Source organism: Polistes canadensis, unplaced genomic scaffold (genome assembly GCF_001313835.1).
Source record: "Polistes canadensis isolate GaletaPanama2010 unplaced genomic scaffold, ASM131383v1 scaffold_379, whole genome shotgun sequence".
In the NCBI taxonomy this organism is placed as follows: domain Eukaryota; kingdom Metazoa; phylum Arthropoda; class Insecta; order Hymenoptera; family Vespidae; genus Polistes; species Polistes canadensis.
This window is the reverse complement of record NW_014569926.1, coordinates 16,165-27,101: the sequence shown is the minus strand read 5'-3', so window position 1 is coordinate 27,101 and position 10,937 is coordinate 16,165. Positions and strand designations below refer to the sequence as shown.

Here is a 10,937-nt window from a genome sequence, read left to right as displayed (position 1 = left end):
CCAATGAAAATCAAGTTCCGCGAGTGGTGCATTGTTGATATACTAAGAAATCTTCAACTACGATCCCGTTCTTATAATTCTATAGTTTCAGGTTGGTATCCTTGTGACGTATCCATGTTGTTTACGTCATTTCCGTTAAAATAGCGATTAGTTGCATTACTTGCGATAGCGTCCATTTTCTTTCGGCCATCTTACGTATAATCGCGATATTGTGCGTTGGACTTATTTTTGTATTAGAATAGAAAAAAATTGAAATCCCTTAAATAATAAATATATATATATATACACAGACACGCATATATGTATATATATATCTATATATAAATATAAAAAAATATATAAATCTTAACAAACACCGTACGTTTTCTAATTCTAAACTATAGTTTTCATTTCGATACTCGCGTCTCTATTATATTTATTTGTCGTGTGCTAATGCGTGGAATTTCAGAAAATTCTCCAACTCGCGCAATGGCGGAGGAATTGGATGTCGAAGCGATGCTGGAAGCGCCATATAGAAAAGGGGTAAGAGAACATTATTCCGAGGCTACACGGTCTTTTATTTTTCTATATATACATATATCAATCTATCTTGTGTTCGAATTCCCGATTTGTTCTTCTCCTATAATTTCATTGTGTTGATGCAGTACGGTGCGTTCGTATTTTGAGCGTATTCGTCGTCTGTTAAGATAAAAAAAAAAAATATTAATAATCTCTTTCTCTCTCTCTTTCTATATATATATATAAATATATATATATACATATATATCCTCCTCCTCTCTCAATATATACATGTAGAACAAAGTACATCCTTGACTGATTCTATTCTATTGATCAATACCTCCATTTTTTGTACTTATAGATGGTACGTAACATGTACCCTCGCGCTCGTAGGATGTTCGGCAGCGAGTTCCTAGAATGCACTTGAAATACGAGGTATTAAGACAAGTCATCACTAACATCATTTCTCTACTTCTTTTATTTTATTTTGATGAAACATAATTTTGTTAATAATTAGGATGTAGCTAGTATCGCTATGGTCAAGTACTGCATTTCAGGGAAGGAAGATTCTATATTAATGATTTTTCAATAATATTAATATATTTATATTGACAATATTTAATATTAACCTATTTTTTTGTTGTCGTTGTTTTTTTCCAAAAATGTATAGATAATATATTATAAATAACTATATATATATTAGATTTTTATATACAAACTATGGTTACTTAGCGATATACGACTTATGCTGAAGAGGCACTGGTACAGAAACAATTTCTTACTTCGATAGGTGGATATCTATTTTCCTTGAGACACATTTTGTTCAATGTTCATTCTTTTTTCTTTACTTTCATACGTTATTGCTAATTTATTCGTTCTTATTATTCATATACATAATTATCTATTGACATACAACAGTTGATTACAGTATAAAACATCATTCATAGTTTATTTAAATTATTAGATCTTTTGTCATATATATTATAAAAATCAGCATATGCCAAGTTTATTCCGGTTTTAATTTAGGTGTCTGAGGAAAACTTATTTTATTGTCTCTCTGTTATCTTCTTTTAGTCAAATTTAAATGATTAACATTAAATGAAAAGAAATGAAGTTATAGCAAGGTATATATTTTGTGTTAGTAATACCATACTAAATGGAATATTCAAAAACTATATGTTCATTATGGTGTAATTGTATTGTTGTATACTAGTAAATATGCCTTAATTTTATTAGTATGGAAATTCTTTTTTATATCTTTTACTATCTCTTTTTTTTTCTTTTCTTTTATATAAAAATATTTCATAAAATTATATACATTGTTCACATTATCATTGATTATTGCTCCTTGTATAAGGATACTATATATATGTACTACTGTAATATATACAGTATACCATACCACAATATTTTGTATTTCATAAAAATAAAAAAATCGTGTATTCACATAATAAAACTATCTTATAGAAATTTGATTAAACTTTACGATCTACTCAATGGTCATATAATCATATAAATATATTTGAAACTCATATCTTTATTCTATTCATTTTTCAAAAGTGGCATAGCAGCGTTCTCATGTGAATACACATAGAGTAATGTGGTCTTGGTATTAGAAATATTTTCATATAATATTACCTTGTACAGTGAGACATAAACACATGGTAAACTGGTGTGTAATGAAAAGTGTAAAAGATAGAGTAATGCACAGATGAACATATTTTCAGAAAATACACATTCATAAAACTGTTATCGTCTATTTAAAAAAAAAAACAAAAAACAATACATGCAAAGGTCTTATTTTCAAATTGAGAAGGTCTCTATAAGTTATATATATATATTTTATTTCAATATCTTGATCACCTAAAAAATAACTTTTTAATATTAATATATCAATATGATACAAAAGTGTGTAACGCAGGAATGACCATTAATCATTATATTTCATCGTGGAGTAGCTATTATATTAAGCATGCAAGGGCTTTAGGCTAGCAATTAGGGTTCACATCACGTGTTACATTAAAAACGTACTGTCTTTGATGAGGGCTCTCTTTTACAGAAGAAAAAGGATGTGTGGTTGGCCATTGGTAGTTTAAGACCAAGGCATGCTCAACCCAAGATTGCAATGCTTTCCTAAAACCCGATAAAACTATTGGTAAGTCTGAGTAAGGTGTATGCGACGACTCGCAACACTAAGCTCACCCCGTCTCTCTTGTTCTCTATTGCTATTCCCCTATCTCAGCCGCCCTGAGACCGCTAAAGTCTGCCTGGAAAAGACAAAAGAGCACAAGAGTTGTACCACCATCCGGCAATCATCTTTATATTCGCAAAATTTCGTGCTCAAGGGAGAATTATCAACGTTTCCATTACTAGCAAAGTCAACTTAATGTTACATTTAAGTTTTTATAGCTACTGTTTCAATTCAAAATGTTGAACATGTACAAAACTTATTATTATGAAACCTACTAACGTTCAATGATTTGCTTTTTGTCCCCTTGTTCGCGCGACCCTGCCACATCGGCTGGCTGGCATGGCATTCAACTGTTTGCTGTTCGTAGGAGCAGGACTCCTCATCCAAAGACAAGTCCTCCAAGGAAAATGAGTCTAGTCGCAAATCATCTGGGTGAGTTTACAAAATATCTTTTTCATCATTACTATTATTATCATTATTATTATTATCATTGTTACCATCATTTTTACTTTTATACTAATTTTCTTAAATACTTTGTATCTAAGGTATAGTAAAAAGTATTTTCTTTTACATATCTATGTTACTTTTAACATCAATTTTTTTTAAGATGGCCAATTAGCACATCTTAATAATATAAGTTTTTATACAGCATGTAAAAATGAATAGGTTCTCTTTTAAAAATTATTATAGTAAAAGTGAAAAAAAAAAAAAAAAAAAAAAAAAAAACAAAGTATTCTTTTCGACACAAATTATTCAACAGATCACAAGTTTAATTAATGCAATATTAAAGATGAATATAAACTTATCTTAGCAATGGCCATTTGAAGTTATATTCTCTTTGTTATAGAATCCATTCAATTAGTGTAAATGCGGTTATTTTGATAATTCCAAAGGTTAGTCTTCTAAATGGTAAGTACATAGGACCAAGAATAATTGAAGATAAATTTATTTACAGTAAGTGGTCATTTGTATTTGAACTAAAAGAAAAAAAGAAAGAAAACAAAAAAAAATAAATATTTAAGACAAATCGAATCAGTTTTATTGTAGGAACAATACAATGTTTCCATCCAAAAAGATAATAATTTTATTTATAAAAGTATTCATAAAGTATTATATTTAACCCCTTGCACTATAAAAACGCATGAGACTCGTGGATACGATTTACAGCCCAAATATAAGAAACACGGATTCTACTCGTGGTAAATCTTACGGACCAAGCATAGGAAGCAGGAAATAATGCATTGAATATATGGCACACATAGCTCTGTGTATTAAATCATAGTGCAAGGAGTTAATTATATTATTAATAATGAAGTTCTTAAAAGAAAAACAAAACTTAAATTCAAAGATATGAAAATATGCATATATAAATTTACCACATATATTTAATTTCATTCGAACGATCAATTTTTTTTTCTACATTTTAATTCACATAGTATCCTTTATTGCGAAGAGATAAACAGAAAATTGTACATATTTTCATATATATATATATATATATATATGAAAAATAAATTCGTCATTTACTATCATATTGTATATTTTATTCGTAGATAATTAAACATATATTTGTTAATATATAAATTAAGAAATATTTGGAAGAGAATAATAGAATATAAAAATGATTAAATATTTAATTTATTGTACAAAGAGAGAGACATGTTATCTCATTAAAGATCATGTTTGCATATTATATTTCTCTCCCCCTAATTCTTATGTTTCTGTTTTTAGGAAAAGCAAACATCGTTCTCGTTCCCGTTCACGATCTCGCGACCGCCGAGACAAAGACCGCCGTGATCGCGACAGGGACAGGGACAGAGACAGGGACAGAGACAGAGATAGAGACAGGGATCGTGACAGGGATAGAGACAGGGATCGTGACAGGGATAGAGACAGGGATCGTGACAGGGATCGTGACAGGGATCGTGAACGCAGACGGAGATCCCGATCGAGAGACAGGCGGGATCGTGACCGAGACAGAGATGGAGATAGAGACCGAGACCGAGATCGAAGAGACAGAGACAGAAGAAGAAAAAGGTCTCTTACACCTATCACATTACCTAGAGCTCGACCACCTTTTGGTAAAGGTGTTAGTCCTCTTGGCATGTAAGTATTTAATTAGAATAATACATTGAAGTTTTAAATAAGAATTTAAGTTTCCTTTAGATTACAATTATTTGATAGAGAAATTATTTTTCGTTTTTAGTAGAAACGATGAGCTGACACCCGAGGAAAGAGATGCTCGTACAGTATTCTGTATGCAACTGAGTCAACGGATACGTGCACGTGACTTGGAAGAATTTTTCTCTAGTGTTGGGAAAGTTCAAGATGTTAGACTGATTACATGTAACAAAACGAGACGATTCAAAGGAATTGCATATGTCGAATTTAAAGATCCTGAAAGCGTTACACTTGTAAGCTATTTTTTTTGTTTAGATATTTCTTTGTGATTATTTGATTTAATAATTATTTAATGTCTTTAATATATTTCTTATTATTTTTATTTAGGCGCTTGGATTATCAGGTCAAAAGTTACTTGGCGTTCCTATAGTAGTACAACACACTCAAGCAGAGAAAAATCGGATGGGTAATTCTATGCCAAATTTAATGCCCAAAGGACAAACAGGACCTATGAGATTATATGTAGGTTCTCTTCACTTCAATATAACAGAAGAAATGCTTCGTGGGATTTTTGAACCGTTTGGAAAAATTGATAACATTCAATTAATCATGGATCCTGAAACTGGTAGAAGTAAAGGTTATGGCTTTTTAACGGTAAGTTTTATTTGCATACAACCGTATTATAAATTTATATCAATTTATATTAATCAACTAATACATATATATTTACAGTTTAGAAATGCGGACGATGCTAAGAAAGCATTAGAGCAATTAAATGGTTTTGAGCTAGCTGGTAGACCAATGAAAGTTGGAAATGTAACAGAACGCACTGATTTAATTCAAGGTCCCTCACTTTTAGATACTGATGAATTAGATCGAAGTGGTATTGATCTTGGTGCAACTGGCAGGTAAATTTATAGTGAAACAAAAATATATATGCATTACATTATTTAATTAAATTATCCATCGTTCATTTTATAGATTACAATTAATGTTCAAATTGGCCGAGGGTACTGGTCTTGAAATACCTCCAGCAGCAGCTAATGCATTAAATATGGCACCTGTTATCTCTGCTCCACCACCACCACCGCAAGCTGCACCACCAATAGCCACACAATGTTTCATGCTATCAAACATGTTTGATCCACAAAAGTAAATATATTTTATGACTTTATACATTGATTAATACACGAAATATTTATAGAAGTTTAAGAATAAAGACAAAAATAAGTTAACGTTATTTAATAATATTACATGAAGCATACATAAGTAGATCCAGTTGGAGCACTTACTTTTACTGGAGGAACAGATATGCAAGATTAAATAAATATACCATTTTTATATCGCTACATAAATATAATAAATGTCAGTGATAGAATGGTTATCTAACATTAAAACTTTTAAATAAACGTGAATGTATCTATTTCATTTTTTAATCATTATGTATAAAAAAAAAAAAAAAAAAAAAAAAAAAAAAAAAATCTAATGCAATATGTTTCTGTTACAGTGAAACAAATCCAAATTGGGCAAAAGAAATACGTGATGATGTAATAGAAGAATGTAATAAACATGGCGGTGTTCTACACGTATATGTGGATCAAGCTTCTCCACAAGGAAATGTTTATGTTAAATGTCCATCGATAGCAACGGCAGTTGCTGCAGTCAATTCATTACACGGCCGGTGGTTTGCTGGTCGTGTTATAACTGCTGCTTATGTACCAGTTGTAAATTACCACTCTCTCTTCCCAGATGCTATGACTGCTATTCAATTATTGGTCCCAACTGCACCTCGGCGGGGAATATGATCTCAAATGAATCAGACCACTTAAAATGTACATTTTTTGGTAGCATTACAATAACTATGCTGATATCCTTCTACTCCTTCTCCTCTTTCTCATTCTCCTTTTCTCCATTCTCTTTCCCTTACAAACAAACCCCGCTTAAAAAAAAAAAAGAGAAAAAAAAATAGAAAAGAACAAAAAAGAAAACGTTTTTTAATATTCTTCAGTATATTAAATTAAGTATCATTTGTGTGTTTAACCACTTGCACTGGGAAAAAAAAATTCACCGACGCGTGCCATGCACGTCGTTTTTGTTCCTGTGATAATCTTATAACTACGTACATACCCACGTTGTTGGCGATTCTGTGACAAAAGCATTACGACGTACGTGGCACGTCTTTCCAGCGCAAGTGGTTAACTGCATAATATTTTTGTGCACAACTAGTTCTCATATTTTAAAAATCTTTAATATCTAAGGATCATGTATTTCATTTATTATTATTTTTATTTTGTTACTAGCAACCAACAGCTGTGTACAGAATAATAGGATTTAATAAAAAAAAACTTGTACGTATTATTACGTTAATCTGGAAATATAGCATTTAAATTTAAAAATCAACACAATGTTAAGTTGTATAACATCAATCGTCTCACCATAGTATACCCCAGTGATGATAGATTTTAAAGTAATAATGAAAATTATTAAAAAAAAAAAAGGTTTAGCGATGAAAGTGATAAATCATAATCAATGTATATCATTCTGATCAAAAATTATTCTGGTCACTACGTCGTCATTGTAGAAAATCATTTGTGGAGATTTCCAAATTATCGTGTTAAGTATGTGAATAATATATGTATACATAAACATATTCTCTGGCGAAGTATTATTCTATACGAATTTTTAGAAAATTATTATTAATCAAAGTTGAATAAGTTATTATATTAGTAGAATTTACATAATTTATTATATTAAGAATTTATAATGAAAAACAATCTGCCTTTGAAAGATTGAATCTTTTCAAATTTTATATGACCAACTGATATAGAAAAAAAAAAAATACAATAAATAATCTCTAGACATGGTACAATTCTATATGGATGTTCATACATGTAAAAAAAATGACACAACGTATTTTAACAGTATAAAAAGTAATATTTATCGCTCATATTGCAATCCGTAAATTTTTCCAAAATTTACTTATATAAAATACAGTTATATTATCGTTAAACTATGTATTAGTAGTGTTGTTTTTAATTTGATAGAATTTTCTTTAATTATTATGCATACTTACAAACATATATATTAAACAATGAGTTCGATGTTAATTAGATAAGTTAATGGCTTCATTATTTTGTCGATATAGTTATGTCAAGACTAAATCATTGTAATTCATGTAAATATGTAATAGTCAAAAATGCTTCGACTTATTAAAGATTATACTTTCAAATATAAATAAATTTTTATAAATGATATATTGTATTAATATTTTCATGTTATAAAAATACTCCTTTCTTTTTTATTGAACTATTATAAAATACATTAATACGTCATATAAAAATGTTAATGCGAACATTTTTTAAATTAATAAAATATTATAAGATAATCATTGGTTCACACACAAATATAATTTACATAATTCAATTTATAATTCTACTTTTGTTTAAATATTTGTATATTTTTTATTGTTTTATGATCAAATAATTTATGAATTACGGAATGTAAAATATAACTTATTTTACTTTAACAATTTTACAATTCATATATTCAATTTAAATTTAGCGCGAATAAAATTGGCGCATCAAGTAGCGTATAACCACCGTACTTGCACTTCATTGCATGATACAATTTAGTCTTCCTATATCACATTTTACTTTAGGGTTAACAATAAATCAAATTGCAAATATACTTTTAAATTCTCTTAAGAATATTTAAAGTAAATAAAAATTTGTTTATTGTAATATCACATGTTTTTATAATTGTCATATGTTTTAATCATACATGCACATATGCATAAACATATTTACATGATACATGATATATTTACATATATACATGCATAGAAGGAGAAGAAGTATACAAAGTAAATACTGTATATATTCTCTGTAGGTTATTTTATTAAGGTATTTCCTTTATTTTTTAATATAATATTATCTTTTAAAAATATTTATATTCTATTAATTATATTACATAATACTCTGTTTGTTTTCATTTGTAAATTTCATTTGTAAATTTCATTTGTAAATTACAAATAACCTACATTATTTTAAAAAATGTATTTGTTTATCTCGTTTTTATTTTATTACAGCAACGATGTCTGGAGAACAATTTTCTTTAATATGGAATAGTTTTCCAAGAAATTTGTCTTCCGGTTTATATACTTTATTAATTGACGAACAGCTTGTCGATGTAACTTTGACAGCCGAAGGACAAATTTTAAGAGCACATAAATTGATATTATCAGTTTGTAGTAGTTACTTCAATAGACTTTTTAAGGTAAATCATAATTAAACAAATATTAATAACAAAAGTTTTCCTATATTGATTACTATTAATATAGTTTCTTATATACTTGTGATAATATATTTATATCGTAGGAAAATTCTTGTAAACATCCAATTGTAATATTAAAAGATGTCAATTATCGTGACTTATTTGCCATACTTCAATTCATGTATCAAGGAGAAGTTAGTATTAAGCAAGAGGATATTAGTAATTTTTTAAAAGTAGCTGAAATATTACAAATAAAAGGATTAACTACAGAAAGAAAGGAGGTACGTTGTTACCCTTATTAATCTCTTGCACTATGATTTAACATGCTGGGTTGTATGACATTTGGTGCTATACTTTTTGCTTTTTATATTTGACCTATAAGATTTGCCACGAGTAGGACCCATGTTTCTTATGTTTGGGTCATAAAGTGTATAATGAGTCTCACCTGTTATTATATTAAAATGGGTTAAATATCATATCAATAAACTTATTGTTCCTTGGTTTTAGAAAAAGGACAAAACGTTGGATGATAACGATGAGAAATTAGATTGTGATTATGAAGATGTTTATCCGTGCAATAAATTAACAGAATCTTTGAACGATAAAGAGATACAAAATGAAAATACTATTCTTCCTTCCTCGGATTCTGTAGTAAACAATTTAAGTATTATGGAAACAAATGAAACTAATGAAATTCCATATTCAAAAAATGTTATTTCTAATACGGATTGTAATTCTGAAAAAACATTATTTATTGAATCGTATAACGATCAAACTGCAAAGGAACCTTTCGACTATACTTCTAACATAAATCACCTGGAAGAAATGACATATGAATCCTCTGATTATATGGCTGATGATACGGATGTAAAAGCGATGTATAAATCAGATACGCTATATAATGAGAATATACAAAAATCAGGTAACAAAATAAAAATATTTACGATTATGCTGCAATTCAACTTGATATTATATATAATTTATTTGAATTGTGATAAATGAATTGGATGCTTGAAAGTAATTTCATTTAATGTTACAGATTCAGAATCAGATACGCAATTAAAATCTGCTGAAAAATCTTTTGGTACGTGTTTCAACTTGGTGTATATCATTAATGCAATGAATATAATTATTAGTACAAAATTTCTATGTGCAATAATTCTATTATTTTTTGCCTATTGTAAAAAAAAGAAAAAGTATTTAATATCTTGACTGTATATTAATTCTAAAATTTTTACTGTACATTTAAGAATAATTAAATTCATAATTGATTTAATAAATTTTCCTTTTGAATTAACAAAATCTTGTAGATTGTTACGTAATATTGTTACTTTTACATGTGTCTAATGTATATGTATAAATGTACTAGGTCTGACTAATATGGTGATTGAAGAACATAAAAACTTGAGATATGACCCAGCTAATTGTGGCAAAAAGCGTAAATATAACAAAGGTAATCGTAATAATGCGTTATCCCCAGAAACAATATTGCGTCTAGTCTCAGAAATAAAACCAACATTTCACATGGAAAAGGGTAAATTAGTGCAGGTTTATTCATGTCCTAAGTGTCTTCGTAACTTTACGCGTAGAGAAAATTTAAAATTACATGTTCGTTATATTCATGGTCCACTGGAAAGTCTTACATGTAAGCTTTGTGGTAATAAATATAAAAATAGCAACAGCTTGCGTGTACACTCTTACCTTTATCATAATTCTAAACGGAATAAACATAATAAATCGCTTGTAAATAAAAGTAAATAGGAATGGAAATTACACATATTTTTTATATACTACAAATAATTATAATAATAACCATTATTAAAATATATATGTATATATATATATATATATATAT

The 10,937-nt window shown here is 28.5% G+C and overlaps 2 protein-coding genes across 5 annotated transcripts; both read left to right on the top strand.

Annotated features, from left to right (window-relative positions):
- Positions 1–192: 192 nt before the first annotated feature.
- LOC106792108 (RNA-binding protein 39) lies at positions 193–7,210 on the top strand. Of its 4 annotated transcripts, none has more exons than XM_014758269.1 (9): positions 193–211; positions 449–522; positions 3,057–3,121; positions 4,421–4,795; positions 4,896–5,103; positions 5,198–5,464; positions 5,543–5,718; positions 5,792–5,962; positions 6,318–7,210. In XM_014758269.1, exons 2-9 carry the CDS (start codon positions 469–471, stop codon positions 6,613–6,615), a joined length of 1,614 nt encoding a protein of 537 aa, XP_014613755.1. In that variant the 5' UTR covers positions 193–211; positions 449–468; the 3' UTR covers positions 6,616–7,210. The 4 variants fall into 4 exon arrangements, with proteins under 4 accessions (XP_014613755.1, XP_014613754.1, XP_014613753.1 ...); XM_014758268.1 differs by lacking the exon at positions 193–211 and adding an exon at positions 339–357; XM_014758270.1 differs by lacking the exon at positions 193–211 and adding an exon at positions 860–933 and having other exon boundaries at positions 436–522.
- A 1,206-nt stretch (positions 7,211–8,416) lies between these two features.
- Positions 8,417–10,870, top strand: LOC106792111 (zinc finger and BTB domain-containing protein 14-like). Its single transcript, XM_014758271.1, has 6 exons — positions 8,417–8,712; positions 8,898–9,085; positions 9,187–9,363; positions 9,590–10,004; positions 10,122–10,166; positions 10,452–10,870. The coding sequence occupies exons 2-6, from the start codon at positions 8,903–8,905 to the stop codon at positions 10,841–10,843; spliced, it is 1,212 nt and encodes a 403-aa protein (XP_014613757.1). The 5' UTR covers positions 8,417–8,712; positions 8,898–8,902; the 3' UTR covers positions 10,844–10,870.
- The last annotated feature ends 67 nt before the right edge of the window (positions 10,871–10,937 follow it).

What these genes read in the sequence shown, in the direction of transcription:
- LOC106792108 (XM_014758267.1), top strand. Translation starts at nt 433, where the DNA reads ATGCGTGGAATTTCAGAAAATTCTCCAACTCGCGCAATGGCGGAGGAA. An exon ending in ATCCTGAAAGCGTTACACTT is followed by an intron (nt 5,104 to 5,197) that starts GTAAGCTATTTT and finishes ATTTTTATTTAG; the next exon opens with GCGCTTGGATTATCAGGTCA. An exon ending in AAGGTTATGGCTTTTTAACG is followed by an intron (nt 5,465 to 5,542) that starts GTAAGTTTTATT and finishes ATATATTTACAG; the next exon opens with TTTAGAAATGCGGACGATGC.
- LOC106792111 (XM_014758271.1), top strand. Translation starts at nt 8,903, where the DNA reads ATGTCTGGAGAACAATTTTCTTTAATATGGAATAGTTTTCCAAGAAAT. An exon ending in TAACTACAGAAAGAAAGGAG is followed by an intron (nt 9,364 to 9,589) that starts GTACGTTGTTAC and finishes CCTTGGTTTTAG; the next exon opens with AAAAAGGACAAAACGTTGGA. An exon ending in ATCTGCTGAAAAATCTTTTG is followed by an intron (nt 10,167 to 10,451) that starts GTACGTGTTTCA and finishes TAAATGTACTAG; the next exon opens with GTCTGACTAATATGGTGATT.